Raw genomic sequence first — 23,248 nt, forward strand, 5'->3', positions numbered from 1 at the left:
ATATCTTGTGCATGTGATAGGACATAAAGTATTTTTAAAAATTTAAAGCTTGAAAGGGCTCCCCCACACACATACACACTCCTTGCTACTGTAATACAAATGACAGTCTCTTTACCATCTGTGTTCCGGCTCCTTTGGTGGCTTTTCAAGCAACATGTTTTATAGCCTAAAAATGATCTGTGACAGTTTAATTCTAGGCATCTCATTTCATCCTATCCTGGCTCCCTTCTTCATTAACTTAGGATGAGATGCTGCTGGTATTAGGGCCAGCAAACTTGCACTTGTGGTTAATTTAATCATGGTCACCCGCAAAACTCTTGAGTGATTCCCCCTCCACACTTGTCCATAGTTCCTACCATAGCTTTCCTTCTGTTCCTATCTTACTTGAATTCGTACTTACCGAAAGTCCTGGGCAGTGACACCAGGTAGCTTCTTCTGAGCACCCCTAGAGTAACTGCAGATTTTAACTTTGCCTAATGATTCTAATCTTTGACGTCTTTATTCTTAGGGCCTGGGTATTAACATTATAGTCACTAATATAATTATTTATGACTCCCATGTTTCAAGTTTTTTGAGCAGTGGAATCAGAAATACTTGCCTTTCTGTACTAATTAATGTTCTTACTAGATAATTACAATGTCATTGGATAATGACATTTTTGGAGAAAGGTCCCCCCCCCTTTTTTTCTAAAATAAAGGTAAGTATTTTGAAGGCTAGTAACTGATTAGCCTATAAAGTCAAATAAGTGGCCCAAAAATGACCTCTTCATGGGAATAGGATTAGGACAATGTGTTGGTTCTCAGAGAATGAAAAATCACCTTGTAAAAAGAGAATTATGACAATCAATCCGTTTTTTTCCTAAGGCTTATAAAAAAAAGCCTCCTGAATTTAAATTCCAGTCTAAGACTTATTTAGAAAATATATTATTTTAGGTTTGTTGTTTCTATCATAACCCCCAGAGGTTACAAATGTGATCTCATTAGCATTTTAAAGATACTTGAGTATGCAGTATTTTACTCCAATGAAAAATTTTAATAGGACTTGTATAGTTAAAGCTATGACATCTCTGTGTGTGTGTGTGTGTGTGTGTGTGTGTGTGTGTGTGTGTGTGTGTGTCTCTCTCATTGCGGCATATAATCCTTTATCTTGGGCAACATTGGTATACCCTTGTTTTGAGAGACTGTTGTTTAAAGTGCTCTCTGGCCGGTTGGCATTCTTGGGATTGGCATTCTACCGAGCATGCCCAGGGGTGGCAGCACTGACAACTCAGATGTAGGGAGCCCTGAATAATAAGGGGTCAGTGGTGAGTCCCACAAGTCTGACGGAAAGACAACCGTGGAGCTACCTTTTAATCTTTATGTCACTATACAATTTTTTTCCCCAAGACAATTACAAAAACCACATAAATTATATAAAATCAGAAAATGTACAGCTAGAATTGTTCCCTCTTTAAAATATATAAGTAAAGGAAAACTTATAACAACTACAATTGAGACATTAAATCAGAAGTAACAACTTTGCAAGAAAGAGATTTGAAATGACTATTGACCGTATCAGCTTAATAGGTTATTAAATATTCTGTAGGAAATCACTTTTGAATTCTTAAAAAAGTTTGGAATTTTGACTTTGGTTTTTAATTATCAGTAATATGCAGAGAAAAATCAAAAGTAGAAGCTTTAGGGTTTATTGGTTTATAAGTGTTTGTACTGTTCTGAAACTTGGTTAATGAGTGTGACTCAGATTTCCTATCTACAAAATAAGCATATATGAATCGTTAAAATTATTATTACTTTTAACTTTTTAAAAAGGAAATGCTGGCATTTTGCATAGAACACTGAGAGCAGCATATTTTATATTAAATATTTTGAACTGTTGAATATTCATACTTGTTTTCCTTTTTTGGTCATTATGCAGTGATATATCTGGCCAGCAGATGAACCTTCTTCTGATGAAGTCTTTGGATACCCTGGAAGATTGCTGCTTTGACACTAGTCTTGAATACAAGTATGTTGTTTCAATTTCCTTTCTAACAGACGTTTAGAGATTGGCTCCTACTCAGACATAAATCTCACATGCTATAGTGAAATACTTGCAGCATCTGATCTTGAATGTTTTTGTGGAGAGGTTTCAGCAATAACTTTTCAAAACCTCATAATTAAAGCTTACTTATTTTAAAAACCGTGTTTCGGCAATAGTTTGCTGAAATACAATACAGCAAATATGATTTTATGGCTTAATCTCTATATTACTAACACCTTAGTATTATCTTCTGCCTATCGTGTGAAGCATGTATCTAGGGCAGAGCTTATCTATCAGAGCCCAGTTAAGAGCTCACTACCTGCAAGAAGCCCTTCATGTATCCTCTCCACACCCTGGTTACTCCTACAGTTAATGAAGTTTTTAGTATTTTCTTATTCCCTGATATTTTGTGGTTGTCAGTCCTATGTATTCTTCTGTCTCTGGTTTCATGCCCAGCTGACACTTAGCAGCCACATACTGAACTAGGCATTTTTATATCTGTTTCTTATTTAGTTAAATCTTTATCATGACTCAAAGCCATTTTTCTTTCTCTGGCATAGTACAATGTAGAGAACACGTTTAATTGGAAACAGGCAATCTGACACCTGATGGTGGGGTGCTTTTTTTTTTCTCTAATGGAAGGAAAAAATTCTTTTTTCCTGGTTTTCCAACTACTCCCAGTCCTAAATGCCTAGCTCGTGGCGTTAAAGTATTCCTGTCTAATAAGATTGCAGGAGTCCATGGCAGTCCTCCCTCCAGTGAAGCAGGGGAAGCATTACTAGGAAGTGGTTAATAGATCTGGGAGTGTGCTACCTCAAGTGATAGAATTCACCCAGAACAAATTCACCACGCTTCTCTGATTTAATGGACTTCTCCCCGCTGAGAAAGCCGAGCACCTGGCTGGTCAGTGTGCGTGGACCTATCACTTGAGGTTTCCTGCCATCTAGTGGTCACTTATTATTGTGCCATTGCTATCCTTGTAGCCCTGACTTGTCATTCTATCCTTCACAGGAGGAGGTTTGGTGAATTACTATTGAGTCTTTACAAATACAGTAACATTTGTATAGCGCTTTGTGTAATGTTAATTATTATTAAAACTAGTTATTAGATGGCCTTGCCAGGCTTGCCAACAATAAGCTAGGGTATTCAAGATTCATTTCTGGTTGGTCTAGAAAAATTTATCATTGTGTCTCAGTTGATACAATACCACAAATATCAGAATTGCATGGCTTTTCAGGGTTTCTTTTTGCTGGTAATATTTTGGTATACTCTGAAAAGGAATTCAAATAAATAATGACATTATAGGATACAGAATTTTAAAACTTCAGATTCTCTTAGTGATTTGTTAGCATTCTCCTGAAACATTTATGTTAGCAGTTTCAAAGTTTGACTTTGTACTTAGTATTTGTTTTTATTTCCACTTGTCTGAGACATAAAGATAACTCCTTTTTTGTTTTTAATGGACAGAAATATGTGCACGCTTCTTCTTTGCCCAAATTATTCTCGGTTTGAAATGGCAGACATATCTGAAAGTACCTAGAATGAGATAAACACATGAGCTAATAGAAATAGTGACCCAGTCCCCTGGGGAAATCTTTAAGACTTAGGACAAATACTTTAAAATGTGGAAGATTTTGAAAGCAGAAGGAATAAAGCTTTAGGAATACCTCTAGGGCCATACTAGGAAATTGAGAAAAAGTAGCAGGAAACTATTAAGAAAGTCAATTGATGCATATAGTCTAACAGATTTATTCTGATACTGATGCATACATTCTAACATATTTATATTGCTACATATATTTCCGTAGTTAGGTGATATATTCATGTGTCACTATAGCCACAAATAAATTTATAACCTCATCTCATAATAATAATCTCTGTGAAAATGTTTACATAAATGTGAAAGGTAAACTGTCTTTTTCTAAGCCTTTGTGCCTTTGCATCTTGGGATGCTAAAAAAGCAGCTTTAGTCCAAGGGATAGAGGTTTTTGTGAGTCCAGGATAGCTGGAAAAGCAGGACCTAGACATGTGCCTGTTTACTGTGAAAACTGAAACATAATTCTTACGTGAGTCAGCTTTAAGAGAAACCCTTTTTCCATACATATCCAACCCACCTTTTTAAATTGGCAAGAAATAGTCAACTTTTCTTGATCGAATCTTAGATACCTTTTATGAATTTTCCCACTCATAATTATGGTTTGCCTACAACTAAAGCATAAGTGTCAGATTGTGTGTGTGTGTGTGTTTTAACTTATTTTTGTTTCTTCCCCATAGAGCTTCTGTACATTTTAAACTTTCATATAGTTCTCCATTTGGTCAGCTCTTGAGCATTCATTAAATTTTGGTTGAACGCTTATATACATCAAACAGTGTACTAGGTGCCATAGATACTGCAGCTAGGAACAGTAGAAAAGGCTGTCATGGAGTTTGCAGGCTAGGACAGAGATAGAAACCAAACAGTCTCCAAAGTCATCCTCATCAGAATGTACAAGATTGTGGGAAGCAAGTTCAGACAGGGTGTTGGGGAAGAGTATTGAAGAGGGTTCCTCCTGGGCCATGAAAGGTGTTCCTGAGCAAGTCACATGTGAAGTCTTAAGCATAAGTAGTAATTACATAGTCAGCGCAGAGCAATAGTCAAAACTGTCAAAGTATTAATCAGTATGTGTCTAACTACATCTTTGGTTTAATTCTTTCAAATTTTTGTCTGCATGAATATAGAATGATAGCTTAGAAAAAGAAGACTTCCCTATAGATTCTAAATTAAAATGAAAGCTTTAAATATATACTAATCAGGAAAAGCCTTTCTTCCATTGGAAATTTGATTTGTTTTGAAAGCATGCAATGGTCAGGTGTTAATGTTGATTTCACTGATTAGAAATCCAATGTGCTAGTTGAGCTTGTTAAGTTCATGTAAGCTATAACAGTTACACGAACTGACTACAGAGGGATGATGACAGCAACAGCTTCTTTACAAAGGATTTTTCAATTCCAGATTGTTATTCAATAGAAACTAAAAATTTTAAAAAAAAACCCTTAATGTATGTTGCCTTTTCATAGGCTTCATGCAGGCTGCTGAGGTGGGTATTAGGCTTGGCAGGTGGAAGGCTGGGAACCAGAAGTCCCCTTGTTCAGGTCCTGTTCTGCTCTAAGCTCTCTGTGTGACTTGGAGCAAATCCTGATGGCCGTCCATCCTTTTGGGTCTTTACTATCAAATGTGGACACACCATTTACACAGAAGTGTTAGGGAAAGTTAGTAAAATGTTCATAAAATGATGGGAGGGTTCTTGACACCAGCCAAGGTTATAGATACCATTTGAAAGAAAAGTGGCATAACATATGGGCACTGGAATATACTACGGGAGAAATGCCCAGAGATGTATCTTCTTAAGCAGCAGACACCATGATGAGAGGCAGGCCAAAGCAGAGCCAGGATGATTTCCGGGTTGAAGGGGTTGGGGGAACTCGGCATTTCTTCCAGTTATAAAGGAATAGTGATGACAGATACTTCTTTTAAAAAAGTAAAAGATTGCCACAGGCAATCATCTTATCATTCTAACTTGAAGTTTTGTCAGGGAACAATTCTTTTCTTCAAATGGTATGTATTCTTTCAGGAGAACTGGGGCACAAAGCCCCAGATTCCAGTTGAATTGTCACATGGAGTAACTTGACAAGCCTCTCATTTGTCCCCTTTCTCTGCTGACGCAGCGGTACTGTGAGAGATCAGAGGGGAGAGGAGGGTTAATGTCGCTGTGCTCAGATGAATGCACTGTTTCTGTTAGAAGTTCCGCTTGCTGAAGTTGACTAGGAGACATGAAGCACTTAGCAGTACCCCCTAACTGTGCCTTGTGTTCATCTCCCCCGTGATTAGTACCTTGAAGTGCATCTTTTTCTTTCCTGTTGCAGACACTCATAGTGTACTCAATACAGGTAGATGAGAGTCCAACACCTTTCTGTCAGGGCAGAGATAAAGCTGTTGTTTGCTTCCTCCTCTTAAAGTTTCAGTCATATCGTCTCACGTTTTTTATTTTTGCCCAGTGAGTGGAGAGCACTACCTGGGCCATGGATACCTATGTCAATATAAAGTTTTCCTGGAGAGGGGAGAGCTGCGTATACATGTCATGAATCCTGGGGCACTGTTAGAGAAAAATTAGAATCCTGCCATCTGACCTGAATTTCAGAGCACTGGGAAATCCTATGGTAATTGAAGAGCATTCGTATAGCTTTCTTGTGATTCTGCACTTTGTCTTTTTGGCATCCAAGCACAGGCTGTATTCTGGGAGTTGGACTCATTCTGTCTCTCATGAGCCACAGCAGCCAAACAGAGTCGCGGGTGCACGTGGCGGCATCACTGCGGAGACTGTCTGCATACCTGGATGACAGTGGGAGCCAGAGCAGGACCTTTCAGGAGGTAGGAGATGAAGGTTGTACTTTTACCTTTGCTATCTTTTGTTTTCTTCTTGCTGCTTATTTTCTACTCATTTTTGGATAACCCTTTAAATTAAATTCTTCCTCTATTTCAACTGTGATAAAGAGAAAATCATGAGGTTTTTAAATTGTGTGGCTATGAAATTAACTGAGATTTAAATGTGGTCTATGAGATAAGAGCCTTCAGTGAATATAGAAACCCAAGTCAGCATCCCTGGAAGGCTCTTCCTAAGAGGAGCTGCACTTTCTGGAAGCTGGGAAATGGAAATTTTCATAATGGTGCCCAAACCAAATGTAACTTTAAAAAAAAAAAACCAGGAATAAGCTTAAAATTGCTGCAGATCAAAAAAGATTTGATTTTTTCCAACTGCCCACTAGCATGAAAAATTATCAAGGAAATTCCCTTTATCACACAGTGTGGCACAGAAATATGCAGAACTGGAGTACATGGGATATAGTGTATGTTAGTGTGTTTAGATGGAATGCTAGGCCGGTGTGGTGCCCGCCTCTGTTGTGCCCAGGTGAAGCTGAACTGCCTGAACTGCTTTGGGAGGAGCTGGGGATGACCTGGTGGCCTGACCAGATTCTCCCTCTCATTAGAGCAGATTCTGTTTTACCCCAGCCCGCCTTCCAGCTATTGATAAGCACATAATGGCTGCTGTGTTTCCCTGCTCAGCTCCTCTGCTTTCAGCAATAGGACTTGTTGAATTGGTGAATTTCTTTGGGGCATAGAGGGTGAAGTTTTGTTCTAAGACATGCACCACATTTCCATTTTTAAAGCAGTGTAAAGCATGATTTAAAAGTACATATTTTTCAAGCCAAGGAGAAAATCTTGTGACCAAAGAGCAATTTGGTTAATACATGAACACAAGGTTTTTATAACTGATGCATCTGTCTGCTTTGATGGTTTGATTTATAAGACCTTAAACAAGCAGTTTTTTTTTCCTCTCCTTTCTGATGTTTTATTGTCCAGTTTCTACCTTGAAAAGTGCTTCTATTTTTCATGGATCAACCCTCACTAGGAGTTAAATTTTCCACTTAATAGCATCCTTATAAGCAAGAGTTTTATCATGAAAATGTAAGATAGCAGGGAGGGGATGATGAATCCTTGATTTGCAGAAATCGAGATTCAGATTGAGTGTCTTGCTCAAAGTTACTTAGCTGGTAAATTATCAATTGGGATATATGCCTAAGTGTTGTCTCCACTGCCAAGATTCTTCTTCATTTATATATTTATTGATTTCTTTCTTTATTCATCTATTTATTTACTGACTAATTTTCCACAGCTCTGTAAAATAGCTAGTTTTATCCCCCATTTTGCACAGTTTAACTCCTGAACACATTCCTGCTGTAATCATGCTGTGCCGCTTCTGGGAAATCCTAACACAGCTGTATTTCACTTCGTTGAACTTTCCATCCTGTGTGGCCTTGGGTGGGATGTCTGGTGATCATAAGTACCCACTACTGGTGGAAATCTGCCTGTTTCCTAATGATGTTGGTAGGTGTTGTGTTCTCAACAATGTGTTGAGGAAACTCTTTGGCTTAGAGACTGAAGAACTGGGTTTGAGTCCTGTTTCTCTCCGCCATCTATTTGTAACTGCATCTCAGGTCTCATTTGAGACCTGAGACCTGAAGTAGAAGTAATGATACTCATCATGACGTTGTTATTAAATATATTAACAAAACATTCCCAGCCTGTGATAAATGTATTTGAATGCAGTTCTTAGCCCAGGGTGAAGTCTGGCAAAATATCAGTGTCAACAAAGTCATGTTCTTTGATTTTTTTGCCGCATGAAAGAAAACATTTTCTGCTGTAACTTCCTCCTCAGGTCCTTGCCTACACCCTTAGCTGTGTATGTACATCTGCATTCAGTGCTGGCATTATTGAGGCTGCAGAGGCTGAAGATACTATGAACAAGCTTCGACTGTTGGTGGAGAACAACCAGCAGGTTGGAATATGTGTCTTGATTTGCTCTCCATGGGTCTCATGCTGCTGCTAAATCCTGCTTTGACATACTCTTTGTTAGGCTATGAAGGGATATTTTTCATGTCAAGAACTGAGAAACTTCTGGCTATTCTCTTCTCTCACTACTGCAGCCAAAAGTTAGTTACACATGTGTTTTTTTTGTTTTGTTTTGTTTTGGTTTTTTATCTCTCTTCATCTCCTACCATCTATAGAGATTTCTTTTCATTGAGAGTGTATTGATAGGCTTTTTTCCCTCTTTCTCCAACTATTACTCCATATTTCCAAAATTTTAAGATACATGGCTAGGGAATATAAAAGTTACATAAAGCTAGCAACAAAAATTTATAAAGGTGTGGTCACACAAAGAAGTCTTATAAAGTCACACTTCAGAGAGTTCAAGGCAGAAAATCTCTGCCCATACTGAATCTGTGCAGGAAAATTTAAATACCTATAAATAAAATACTCTTAAAATGATCTTTCTGAAATATTCAGCCTTGAAAAGAAAGTTCTGACATGTGCTTTCATGCACATGTTTCATGGTTCATGGATGAACCTTGAGGATATTATGTTAAGTGAAATAAGCCAGTAATGGGAGAAATGCTGTAGGATTGTACGTGTCTGAGGTGCTTGGAGCAGTCAGAGTTCTAGAGCCAGAAAGTAGAATAATTGGCACAAGGGGCTGTGAGAGGGAGGAATGGGGGTGTCCATGGTTATGATAGTAAATTTTATGTCTATTTTATTACAGTAAAAAATTGAGAAAATACCCTTCTAATAACATTCTGTATGATTTCCCCACTGGATTCATTTTTAAAGAGACTTCTCTGAACACTTAACATTGACCATAGTGGATTATTGCAGGATTCACTGGTATTGTTACTGTTTTCTGGCTGTGTAATTGCTCTCTTGCATTTAGAATGTTTTACAAAGTCAAAATACAGAAGTTTTTGTTTGCTGTGCTCATTGTGGGATGTTTTCTCTTCTTGTTTAGGAGTTTAGGCCTTGTGTAGGAGGCAGACCTTGATATTTTCACCCTTTATCCCTTCTGTGAGTTTGGATTGTTTGAACTAAGTTCCTTAGTAGTACAGTATTTCCTAAGACAAACTATTCTCTGCAGTAGTATTCCTGGCCGTTAGACTCTGAAGTTTTTGTTGCCAACCGTGTGTGTGTGTGTGTGTGTGTGTGTGTGTGTGTGTGTGTATTCTCTGATTTTTCAGGTAACAAGTAGAACTTGGAAGAAGACTGGAAGCCTCTAGAAATACTTGTGTTGAGCCATATATATAAGTATATAAATACATACATTGTATGTATATAAACATTTCTAATCTGTTTTTTTTCTTTTCTTTTTCCCATCCCGTTTTTATTTATTCCAAACAGACTTCAGGTTTTGCCCTGGCATTAGGAAACATAGTTCATGGTTTGTCTGTATGTGGACATGGGAAAGCTGAAGACTTGGGTAGCAGACTTCTCCCTGGCTGGATCAGAGCTGTTCTTTCAGAGGTAGAGGTCACCTCTTTTGTGCCTTTTTCTATTTTTATGGTAAAAAAAGCTATTTTATTGGGCCATTTATAAGCATTACTATGATATAGCTTAATAATAGAACTAGCAATTTCAAATGAGAGGTGTACTTTTAACCCTGTATAAATAATATATCCTGTCAATCATTATAGTTGTTTTTTAAACTGGATATTTTGTCAGTATTGTAATTTTTTTTTTTTTTTTGAGACAGGGTCTCACTATGTAATGCAGGCTGACCTTGAACTTGCTTATGTAGCCTAGGCTGGCCTCAGACTCACAGCAGTCCTCCTGCGTCAGCCTCCCGAGTGCTGGAATTATAGGCGTGTGCCACCATGCCCCCTAGGATCTAACAACCTTAATCTGTTACTTTGTTTTAGTTTGTCTATGACTTTTGGTTGAATTATTCAGGTTATTATGACCCTGCACATTCAGTACCACTTTGACTATGTATTTCTTAGCAATAGAAAAATTTTTAAAAATTTCTCTGTGCAGTAATAACCTGTATGGAAGCCAAACCCAAGGGGTATTTTCTCTTGATGTACTGTGATGCTTTGTCTTCAGGGCTCTCCTACAGTGCTTCGTCTGGCAGCTCTCCATGGCATGGTGGCCATGGCTGGCTCTGAAGGGGATGCCATGCAGGTGAGGAAAGGGATCGAAAGGCATACATAGCCATGGCATGAGGAGAACACCCATGTCTTAGTATGCTATGGACAGATAAATACATGCTCATTGTGATAGTGACACTAGGCTTTTCAAAGCCTTGTTGTATGAAAATGTATTCTTGGGGGGCTGGGGATTTAGCTCACCGGCAAAGCGCCTGCCTGGCAAGCGCAAGGTCGTGAGTTCGGTTCCCGGTACCGGAGAAAACCCAAAAAAAAAAAAAAAAAAATGTATTCTTGGCCAAGAGTTCTTTCTGTGGGATTTGATTTATTCCTTGTTTTAGTTGATGTGTAGGTATTAAGCTTTGCCAGTATAGGTACTTCCCATAAACTTCCCTGCCTGAACAGTGTTTGAATGCTAAGAAAGTTAGAGAATCATTCACAGAAACTCCAGTTTGCATCTGTAATGTTTAATTTTAACTTCACAATGATTTCACAGTGGGCATATAAGTAATTCTAAAGGAAGTTCTTGGTCCTATAGTAGAAGTTTATTGAGTGACTGCTACATTCCACTCTGCACATGTGCTAAGATATCAGTGATAAATAAAGCATGGGCCTTGCCCTTGAGGGACTCATAACTCATGTGTTTGAAATATAAAGACATATGATTAATTATTCCATAGTTAAGAATATTGCTTATGTACTGGGAATACAATTATTTACTCTTTATTGTGTCGGGGGGCTGTTGGATATTTCTCCTTATTCTTTCAGCTGAAGTCAGAAGCTATGCAGTCTTCTCACTTTCAAGGCAGACTTAATGAAGTCATTAGAACCTTAACTCAGGTAAGAAGAATTTAAAATCATTGGGAGGAAAACAGATATTCCTGTTAATCATCTTTTTTCCTATATTTGATCCGGAATGTTTTACCTGGAAAATCTGGAAGTCTTTGATTATTCATGCTGAGTTGAAAGGGCATTTGAGAGTGGTGTGTGGACCTGTATTCACTGACAAACATGCAGTGCATCTGGAAAAAAGCTGGCATTTTTAGTTAAATTGGTACTAATTTCCCCTAAAAATTAAAACCTGACCTTCAAGGGACATTCGGCACTCAGGACAAGGAAGACAGGCAGTGATCAAGGTGACGAGATATCTGGGAAATGACACTAATTCAGATGGTACTGATAAAAGTATTTGGGTAAGACGTTGTCAGAGCTGTTTGTGGCAAAAGAATAAACATACTCATCTGCTAAGCAGTGTTTATATCTTTAAAGATTTTTATTTTAAGGAATTATGTCATTGCATACAATTTGAAAGAACAGAATGAAAAAAAAGCTAAAGTATATGTCATTGGTGGTCCTCCAAACTTTAAGCAGTTGCTGCTAATATTTGGTCATTTTTTTCAAGCATCTTACTTTTTATGATTGGCACTTACTCTATGTAGAACTGTATATCTTTTCATTTATATCTTTCTTTTCTTATAACACATGGCTATTATAATACCCACCACATAAAGGAATTTTAGTAATTCATGCTTTAAAAGCAAACATAAATCTTTGAACAAGCTCTTTTCCATGTATAAATATAAATATGCTCAGAAAAGAATTTTATTGAAACTTAAGTTTCTATACCTAGGGGCAGGGAATCTGTAAATTAAAACTATTATTTTAAAATGATTGTAAATGACAAAGCAGCAATAGAAAATTATTTAAAGAGGAGAACAAAATAATATATCCTAGTTTTTAGAGATATTTTAGCCTTAAGCAACTTGGCTTTCTTATCTACTTCTTAAATTTTCTTTTAGCATTTTGTGGAGAAATCCTTTGCGACCAATCTCATAGAGTAAAACCTGAGAAAACCACTAGAACTAGTACTTTCTACCCTCATTGGTTGGTCGGGTTCATTTATCACTTTAGCAAACACTTATTGAGCACCGGTATAACTATATGTGTCTACTGTATAGACACATATCACGTCTTGTCAGCCAAACCACTACCTCATAAAAGATTAGCGACTATACATGATCTCTTATGGAACGGAACTTGGATCTTGCCCATCGTTGAATTGTTAAATTTCTATCTACAGGTCATCAGTGTCTCTGGGGTGATTGGTCTTCAGACAAATGCAATCTGGCTTCTAGGACATCTTCATCTGTCTACTCTATCCTCAAATCAAAGCAGAACCTCTGGTAAGATTAAAGTCTTAAAACCCCAGACTAAAGAAGAATGGCTCTGTACTTTGTTAAGAGCATTACTCTCCACAACAACCCTAAGTGGCGTGTATTCCCCACTCTACTTAATTTTAGAGTAAAATGGTATATACAGAAGCTTTCTGACTTAGGGCCACATGGCAGGAGATGATGGACATGTGATCTGAATTCAGCTCTCGTGACCTCCAAAGCCCCTGTGTACTCACTCATCCTCTCTGCCTCTCTTAGAGGACAGGCTAAACCAGTGATGGTGAACCTTTTAGAGTTTTCAGTGGTACAAACAGCTTGCTGTGGTACATGTGCCATAGGTTCACCACCACTGGTGTAGATGGTCTAACCCCATATTTACAAATGAAGCATCTGAGGCTTAGAAGGATTATATGACGTAGGGAGTTAGTTTAGTGACAAATCTAGATATGAGAAACCAGGTCCTTGAAGAGTAGAGCAGATGTATTTTAGTAGATGTAATGATATTGTATTTCATTAAATCTCTTTATGTGTAACTAGAATTTTTCTGGTGCTAGTTATATAAAATAATGGAGTAAGTACATTTAAAGATATGCATTTCTTTATCCATGGAATCGAAATCATTAGTCTTACTATAACAGAGCCTTTTCTGTTTGTAGCTTTTTGATAAAAACATTAAAAATACTTGTGATCCATACAGGCTTAATTTATGTTTGTACTTGGGGATTTTCTTAATATATCTCTTCCTTGCTTTTTATAGAGTTTTGACCCAAGGCTGTCTTGGGCCCAGGCCAGAGAGATTAGGTGCTGAAAATTCCTCATTGATATTTCATTTCACTTACCCTGACCAATAGACAGTCTACCAGCAATAGCACTGTGGCTGTGAGCCACTGTGGTTATTGTTTTCCTCACTTCGGTTACTGTGCAGCTGTAGAAGTAGGACATTGGTCCATAGCCTTCCCAACATAATGAATTTTAGAGCGTTGGAAATTGTCATATTAAAATGATAAAAAGAAAAAAGTAATCATGTTGAAAAGCCTTGATAATGCTACTTTTGAAGGTCAGGACGCTCACAATATCCTGGGTTAAATGAGTGTATTTCTGTCAGATTTTTGCTTGTGTATATATGTTTTTTAAGTTGTCATATTGTGGGGTAGTTGGTCTGGCCCAAATAGACTCAGATCAGGTAGTAGTCAATCATCCATCCTACTCTCAGGTTCTTCTGAAAAATACGACTATATATGTCTGGAAAAATACAGCTGCTTGTTCCTGATGGAATTTTCCGGTTAAGTGATTTATTGTAGCAACAACCAGGGTCTCATGAAACAATTATGGGTCTGGGTGTGGTGGCCCACGCCTGTAATTCCAGCATTCTGGACACTGAGGCAGGAGGATCATTTGAGTTTGAGACCAGCCTGGGGTACAAAGTGAACTCAAGGCCAGCCTGAACTGCATAACGAGACCCTGTCTCAAAAAGACAAAAAAAGAATAAAAGAAACAATTATAGGGAACTGGGAGGAAAAGGATTTAGGAGACTCTCAGGATTTAACTAGTATTAAATATCATTGCCTCGCTTTTAAAGGTCAGCAACTACGTGTTGGTCACTTAGAAACCTCTACCTTAGGTAAGAGATTGGTGCTGTTAATACTGGTGGTTGAATTGCTGTGATTCATGTATCCGATTTAGTCTGTCCTGAAGAGGCACCTGGAACAATGGTCTAAGCTTTGAAGTATAGCAGACTCCTTGATGACCCTGAGGAGGTCATTGCATTGGGAGTCACTGACATGACAATGTGGAAAGAAATTTTTGAATCAGTTAAGTTAATGTATTCATCCACTATGATTTTTTGTCAACCTGTACACATTTTACCACCATCTTAGATTTGCTGTATAGCTTAAGTGATGACTTCAAGACCAATCATCTAATTTAATAGAATTAGTTGTAGCCACAGAGTATTGGGCTGAGATTATGGCATAAACATCTCCTCTGCAGTTTGTCTCTATGTTGACATGGTAGCATGAGATCATTATTTCTCCTTCATTAGTCCTGCGGAGTTCACTGGTGACTCTGATCATTTTCTGTCTCCACAGTTCCTACTGATTATGGCTATTTGCCTGAGAGCAGTTTTATTAGAGCAGCCATTGGCTTCTTCATTACAGGAGGAAAAAAAGGCAAGTGAGCACATATTTTGGATTTTATCATTCCTACTACATGTTAAGTTTGTGTGCTCTAATCATGCTTCTGTAGAATTAAACAATACAAATTGTGAAGGGTGAGTATTTTCTTCTGCTAAACCAGCCTCCTAATGGAGACAGTCAGGAGGCTAAGTACAATAATTGCTGCACAAACATACACGTTCTGTGGTCTCTAAGTTACGGTCTCTGATTTGGGTGGTTCTGGGGAAGCCTTAGTCTTCCATTTGGCCCTTAAGAAATATAAAACACACATTACTCTTTCTGTCAATTTCAAGTAACAGTGTGCTCTCAGCAGGAAAAACACACCCGGGTTCAATTTATAACACAGAACTGTCTTGGAAATACTCCCTCTGTCCCATGTGTGATCATACTGTGAATTCTTGCCTGTACTTCCTATTTTTTGTTTGTTTTTTCTCGGTGCATATTTGTTCCTGTGTGACTTTTGTGTTGCTGCCGGCCACACTAGAACAAAAGCTATTTAAAGATGTAGATTATATTCCTTTTGTTTTAACTGGAACCAGAATAATACTATGTGAATTATTGAGGAAGTACTCTTTAATGAGTACTTGGAGCTTTGCAAAAAAATATATTAAAAATGAATATATCATGACTTAAGTATGAGCTTTGTTAATGCAGTGCTGTTTCATTGTTGTTTGTTAATTTCATTTCTTTCTTGGATAGCCAAAATCAGTGTCTGTGTTTTTTTTATTTTTTATTTTTTTTATTTTTTTTATTTTTTTATTTTTTTATTTTTTGGTTTTTCTCCGGTACCGGGAACCAAACTCACGACCTTGCGCTTGTCAGGCAGGCGCTTTTGCCGCTGAGCTAAATCCCCAGCCCCAGTGTCTGTGTTATACCAAGACATTATAATTTTTGAAAGAAAAAGAGTTGTAAAATGAATTAAATTTATAGACTGGAAGAAATCTGGAGAATATAGTTTGATTAAAGAAGCTGATGGAAAAATAGGATCTTACCATTGGAAAGGAAGTAACGCTCTGATTTCCCATTGGATAAAATAATGCCTGGAGCTCTCAGATTATAAAACTGTTTTCATAGCCTGAAGATACTTTTCTTTAGTTTTGGGAGTTCTAGAATATGCTGTTATTCTAGGATTGTGAGTTAGCATTATTTACTTTTAATTATCCTCAGTAAAAGTGATACATGATTTTGTCATTGTTGTACATAATATATAAATATATGTTACATTTACTATGCAAATTATTTTATTGACTACATTGTCATGAATTAAGTCTATTTAAAGTAGGTATAAGAGAGATGTCTTCATTAGTAAGAAATTGAATTCTTAACTAAATGAGCATCTAAAATTTTCATGGCTAGAATAATACTAGGACTTTACATTTTTGCTATATATTTTATTAGGTTATACATTGCTAGCTTGTAAAATTTTGGTAAAGGAGATATTTCCATGAGAAATAAAATCAAAACTTGTAGGTCAAATGCAAGAATCTTTTCTAGTAAATAAAATGTTATTTTGGCTTCTGAAGTTCCTATTTCTTGGCACAAATGAACTTCTTCTGAATCTTACAGGGGAGTTCTTGGGTAAATGTAATATTTTTACAATTACGCAGTCATGGTACAGCAGGAACTGTTCCACTGTAAGACTGAAAAATCAGGTGAACTGGAAGCAGTGCTATGATGTGCAGTCTTGCTGAAAGCTATTTTAAAGCAGATAAATGATGTATTAAAAAGTGCCATAGTACCATCTGGATTTTCAGTATTTTCAGGTTGTGGGAGAGGGCTGCCTTCTTGTCAGGTTTGCTGACTAGACTCCGAGGAAACTCTATTCAGCCTTACACATTACTAATGATGACCCCAGAGGACTGAGGGCCGTGGGAGGCTGACCTTCGCCTCCGAAGCCCATTTACAAAAACAAAACCAGACCCTGCTCTATTGGACTAAATGGGATGGCCAAAAGCGTAGGTGTGCATGCAAACGAGTGTTTTCTTCTTCAATATGCCTAGCTCATTTGAATTTTAATAACTCTCTTCTGAAGCAGCTTTTGAGTTTAAATGTCTGGATGTCACTCACCAGAGCCCATTGGGGCTGCTGGTAGGAAGGATGACAACTTTGGGTGAACTCTTTGAAGAAATTGTTTTAGAGAATAAAAATCATGCTTGGGATAGGCATAAAACAAGAACTTCAGGGATGGTATGCTTTCACTGCTTCTGTGTGCTAATTTTAGTTTTAAAAACTCCTGAGAGAGGGGAAAATGTGGTAGGTTCTGTTTGGTCTACTCTTGTGTCAGGATGAGATTGGGCATTGTGATTTCCATTATAACCAATCAGATTTGAGGTAGGGAGCATATTAATCTGCTCCCTAGTACTTCGGGCTTTTCTCAGTTTGGATACTCATTTTAATACTTAAGTGACAGAACGTGCAAGAAGTTTGTGGCCATCTATTTCTTTAAGTGGCCAGCACTATAAAACCATACCAAGTAGATGAGATTCCTTCAGTTTTGGAAGAATTCAGTTCATGACTTTGGCTAGAACTATTTGTGCATATACCATGTGATACTCTTTTTTTCTTCCCTGTTAGCTCTGGACTACTTCTGGTAGGTGTACCATTCCTTAACTTTTGTCATCATTGTTTTCCACTTCTGTGGATAGTTCTTGACTATGTTAGGCTTGAAACCTTTGCTCATAGTCTAGTTCTGGCTATCATGGGGTTGCTTTTGCCCCTATAACCCTCTAATTTTTATTTCTTACCATTTCTCCTTTTGTTCTACTCTTTTATTCTTTTTCTTGATTTTTGATCTTTATGTTTTCTCAAGCTCATATTATGTTCAGATTTCATCAAGATTTTATTCACTTCTTTTATGAAACATTTAAAGCATATATAAAGTACTTACGTAGAATAATTGATTTCTAATGCTGACATTAGGCATTTCTACATAATAGGATTATGTATTTCTGTTATTGTTGTATTTCTGGGGAATGAGACTAACACTTCCTGAGCTTGTATTTCATAATTAGGCTTTAAAGATCACAGGAAGAAGTATTACCTGAGAAAAGTATATTTAAATCTATGTAATATAGTCATCATGAATGCCATTTCCTTCTTAATATGAATTCATTGGTTAATGAACTGTGTGTGGAAATCCTGGGCTTATGCATAAAGTATCAGTAGGCATATTGTCATTATTTTGGGACTTAGCATGAAATACGTTTGTGGAGGAGGTGTTTAGCTGAAGAAACAGAACTACTAGATTCTGAGTATAAAATAAATGATATGAGAAAGTTGTCTATTTTGTGATAAAATTATGGAGTTAGTTATCTAGACTGTACTTAATTTTGGAATAATTGAACTTAGTAATATTTTACATATACAACTTTAAAAAATATTATTAGAAATGAGTATATGTAGTTAACCCTAAGTTAAAAAATGATACAAAGAAGAAAATAAGAATCCCCTATAATATCACCACCTAGAGAGAGCTACTGTAGATACCCCCATCCTTCTGGATGTGTATACTGGATATATTTTCCATAAAATTTCTATTATCTAATATGTTTTTAAAAATTTAATGGCTTGACTGTAAATATACACAATCACCACCCAACTCCTCCACAAGGAGACTTAGACAAAGTACACAAAGAACCCTATTGCTTCACTTTCTGGACATTTATTCTTTGTGAGTTTGAGTTTTATTTTTGTTTTAAGTATCATTAAGGTATTTGGAAGGAAAAAGGTCACTGATATCCCATGACTCTTAATAGATATTATCATTTTTAGATATTACTGTTATTGTTTTTCTTTGTTTTTTTTTTTTGTTTTGTTTTTGTCTTTTTGAGTCAGGGTTTTGCTATGCAGTGCAGGCTGGCCCTGAACTCACTTTGTAGCCCAGGCTGGTATTGAACTCACAACGATCCTCCTGCCTCAGCCTCCCGAGTGCTGGGATTACAGGCATGTGCTACCATGCCCAGCCTGTTTTTTTTGTTTGTTTGTTTTTGTCTTCTTGCTTGTTGTTTTTCTTCACATGCAGTTTTTATACATTCTGTTTAATATTAACCAGTCAGGTGTAACTTCAGACTGCTTTTATTTACATTTCATTACCAGAAGAAAATGAATATTTTTGCACAAAATAATAATATTAAGGGTTTTTTGAATTTTTAAAAAATTTTTTTTTTGGTCTTTTTGAGACAGGGTCTCACTGTGCAGTTCAGGCTGGCCTTGAGCTCACTTTGTAGCCCAGGCTAGCCTTGAACTCGCAGCAGTCCTCCTACCTCAGCCTCTTGAGTGCTGGGATTACAGGTATGCACCACAACACCCCCTTTGTGTGCCACCATGCCTGTTTTAAAATTAAATTTTAGATTTTGTTTTTAAAATTTATACTTTTTACCTTTTGTTGTGAAATAATTTCAGACGTACAGGAGAGTTAGCAAAATTTACAGAAAAGTTGCAATCTCTCTTTTCTGACTGAAAGAAGAAAACTCCCATATTCCAAAACTTCACCCAAAAACCCTATTGAGGTTTCACTAACAATCTCAGTGACATCTTTAATAGAGACAGACCTAATCCAGAATGATGCTTGCATTCATTGTCATGTCTCTTCAGTCTCCTTTAATTGGAACAGTTCCTTCATTCCTGTGACTTTCATGACTTAAGTGTTTTAGGATTAGAAGCTAATTGTTTTTCTAGAATGTGCTTCAATTTGAATTTGCCTGATGTTCCTCATCTTAGAATCTGGCCAATAATGTTTGGCAGGAATATCACAGAAATGGAGCTCTGTTCCTCACTATGTCTTTATCAGGTGGCATAAGATGACCATCTCCTTCCACAGTGAGGTTGACCTTCATCACTTAGATAAGAACATACCTTCTAGGTTTTTCCATCTTGTCTTTAGCGGACCCTCTTAGTTACTTTTCTCATTGCTGAGACAAAATACCAGACACTTAGATTAAAGGAGGAAAGGTTTATTTTCGCTCACAATTTGTAGAGGTTTCAGTTTATAGCTGGCTGGCTCCAAGGGAGGGTGGCCTGGCAGAGGAGACACAGTTCATGGTGGACAGAAGGCAGGAAGGCACCAAAGCAGTGAAGTAGCAGCAGTGACCAGCAGCCTCCTTCCTGGCCCTTGTATTCTAACTAGCCTACACACCCTTCGAGTGGGCAGCGCCTACACCCAATGTGGGCCTTCCCATTATCCACACCCAGAACTATGCCAGACCAGTCAGTGGACTTACTTAGTAATCACACACCCTTGATCCCAACATTGCATGTTCTAGATCCAGCAACCTCTGAGAAGCCCTACCTATGAGTGTATGAGGCTTTGGGGAGACCTCTAGACACAAGCCACAACAGGTTATTGGTCCACGAGTGTGGTAGGCAAGAACTCTACCTGGGAGCTATACCCTAGCCCCAGGTTTTCCACATGAATTTATCTTTTTCAGTTATCATCAGTAAATATGTGGAGATATTCTGGAACTTTATAAGTATCCTATATTTCATTCTATTTTTACCCATTAGTTTTGGTATCTATTAATGTATCTTGCCTAAATTAATTACTACTTCAATAGTTGCCAAAAGGTGAGTTTTAAGAATTCCATTATCGCATATATTTTTTAGTAGTTATTCTGCTCCTAGGAAAAGGCTTGCCTTCCTTCTTCTTTCCCTTCTCCCTCCATTTTCTCTCTTATTTTTCAGTAGTGTGGGCTGTTTCCTATTTTTTTAAAATTATTTAATTTTACTCTTATTGATCTTCAAATTGTTGCAGAGTTGACCCAGAAAAACCACCTCAAGTGTCTCTTGTGTCCTTTTGACATGATCACCATTATTTTCTGAGTTCTTCTTTCCTTTGTGTCACAGGACATTTTCTAGGTTTATCTTGCAGTATTTTCCGCTCTGTAGTAGCCATGTAGCTCAGGTTCTGCTTAGTGGAGAATAATATTTAGAAGCTGAGATCTGGGTACAATGTATCTCATTGCTACGGGGGAACTAATCACTGCTCCAAGCCTCTTCAGTGAGCACAGCTAGGAAATACATGTTTTCTTTTATTTCTATATGTATTTCTATATCTAGACCTATCTATATATAACCCTGGGTTTACACCAGTATCGGCTGTTCCAGTTCAGAAGTACTGGAATCTACTCTGCCTTTCTTTTCATATTTTGTCTCCCTTCTCTGACGCTAACAAACTTAGCTTGTTACTCTCGGTACATTCGTGCCTTTGTACAGCTCTCACCGCCCTGGCTGCCGACCTGCCCAGCGGCCTTCCTGCCGCCAAGGGGCCCTCCGTGTTTTTGTTTCTCATAACTGAGTGTTTGCTCATAAGACAGAATTCTCTACCAGCTTTTAGTATCGGGTATTTCAAATCAGTTGTTTTCTACATCTGTCTTGGTTGTAGAATAGTTTCTGGCAAGGGGCAAAGCTTCTCAGTTGGGAGAGACCTGCCATGCTGTAATTATCTTTGTCTCTGTTTTCTGTGAACTTCATCTAGAAAAGTCCTGCTTATCTTTTACGTTTGATTTCAACATTCTTTTTTTCTAAAAAAATTTCTTTTGGTGGGAGAAGATAGGGCCTTCCTTCGTGCTGTCAAATTAGATTGTTTTCATTTTTTTAAACTTTAGTTTTTATCAGTGTATGCTTGTAGTATATAACGACTGCATTCATCATGCACATAAGGTACCGTAATTCTTGTTATGTCCCTTGCTCTCGTCTCCCCCTTTCCCTATCTTCCCATTTCAAAAGACCTATCTTGCTGTTTTCTAGTCTTGATCTTTTATTTTACCCTTTAATTAGATTTCTTATGTAATCATTTCTGACATATTTTTCATAGTACTTTACCTATTTTTCTTTACTGGCACAATTATGTAAGTTTCTTTAAAGTCTGTCTTTCTCATTAGACTGCCATTTCTTTTAGTGAGCAGGAAGAACATGTTTTATCCTATATCCTATATGCTTAGAACAGAAATCTGGCATGTGATAGTATTCAAGTACTTGTTGGTTTACACTTTAAGCACCCACGCATGTGTGTGGGTGCATGTGCACGTGCTCGCACACGCACACATACACACACACACACACACACTGGATATTTGTTTGTTTTTGTCTTTTTTAATATAATGAATATAATATTCATATATTGAATATATAATGAATATAATATATTGAATATATATAATGAATATAATATGAATATAATATATTCATTATATTCAGATAATGAATTACATTATCTGAAAAAAAGACAAAAACAAAGCTATGCAGTTCAGGCTGGCCTTGAGCTCACTTTGTAGCCCAGGCTGGTATCGAACTCGCAACAAACCTCCTGCCTCAGCCTCCCGAGTGCTGGGATTACAGGCGTGCGCCACCAGCTTCACACTGGATAATTCTAAATCATCTCTAGCAACACTGACAGTGGAGAAACTGAAGACATGTCTGTGTCCCACAAATAATGTGTTGGAATTAGAGAATACACTGTTAGTCTGATTGTTACTAGTATTTTTCCATTGAACTTATGTATGTGCATTGTGACACTGAGTTCTGATCCTCTGGTCCTCTCTGTAGCCAAAGTAGGTGTGATAATGAGGCCTGTTGTAATTCATTATATTCAGATATGCCATTGATAGCTTTGAGGCTCTCAAGTGGATAAGAGATTTGAGGCAACTTTATAACTTTAAAACATCTGGATCTGGATCTTTTTAACCATTACCCATAGGCATTCTCAGTTTCAAATCCATTGTTCATAAAGCATTCCAGTGTTTCTTCTTATCTCAGACATTTGTTTGGAAAGACAAAGCACTAAAATAAAAGAAGTGATCATTCCTGTTGTTTAGGGTTGGATTCTTTTATTGGGTGCTGAAGATCGCTGGGGAAAGAACTAGTGACTGTGCTTCCCATAGGTTCTGAGACTCCCTCTCTTCCCTTCCTCCCTCAAATGCACAGAACTGCCAAATGTTTTCTGCATTCCTAAGTTTCTGTACTTCCTTCCATTCCATTTTATGTCAGAATCTGTTTCGTGCAAATGCAGTGGAAAATTCTGTGTGACTCTGGTTATGTTACTCAGCACTGATTTTATACTCTTAAATGTGGAAGAGTTATTCCTTTATAGCACTGACGTGATTTTCAACCCTATTCTCCATTTTACAGGTTATTCTCATTTTTGACACTGCTTGTATATCAGGTCAATTCTAGTGAATATAGAAACAACATGTAAAGTTATGGTAAAGTGAAAGTTAGTGAAAGTTCCATTGTCTTCTCATTGTATAAGCAGTGAAACATCTGAGAAAGGGTCATATTTCTCACAGGGTCTTGGTGTTAAAGGACAGGTTGAATGCCATTTCCTGGTTCTGTAAGTCCTCTGGAAACTGCAAAATTTCCATAGTGAACTCTGTACAA

The 23,248-nt window shown here is 37.4% G+C and overlaps 1 protein-coding gene across 4 annotated transcripts in view; it reads left to right on the plus strand.

Annotated features, from left to right (window-relative positions):
• Nucleotides 1-23,248, plus strand: part of Focad (focadhesin) — a 279,220-nt gene that overhangs the window by 231,094 nt on the left and 24,878 nt on the right. For all 4 annotated transcript variants that reach the window (XM_005388739.1, XM_005388740.1, XM_013516350.1 and 1 more), the window contains 8 exons: nt 1,915-2,004; nt 6,280-6,427; nt 8,274-8,393; nt 9,785-9,907; nt 10,487-10,564; nt 11,296-11,367; nt 12,608-12,710; nt 14,789-14,869. In XM_005388739.1, the coding sequence (XP_005388796.1) occupies nt 1,915-2,004; nt 6,280-6,427; nt 8,274-8,393; nt 9,785-9,907; nt 10,487-10,564; nt 11,296-11,367; nt 12,608-12,710; nt 14,789-14,869 (815 nt within the window). The remainder of the gene's footprint in view (nt 1-1,914; nt 2,005-6,279; nt 6,428-8,273; nt 8,394-9,784; nt 9,908-10,486; nt 10,565-11,295; nt 11,368-12,607; nt 12,711-14,788; nt 14,870-23,248) is intronic.

Source organism: Chinchilla lanigera, unplaced genomic scaffold, assembly GCF_000276665.1.
Source record: "Chinchilla lanigera isolate Chin_1 unplaced genomic scaffold, ChiLan1.0 scaffold00033, whole genome shotgun sequence".
Lineage (NCBI taxonomy): Eukaryota > Metazoa > Chordata > Mammalia > Rodentia > Chinchillidae > Chinchilla > Chinchilla lanigera.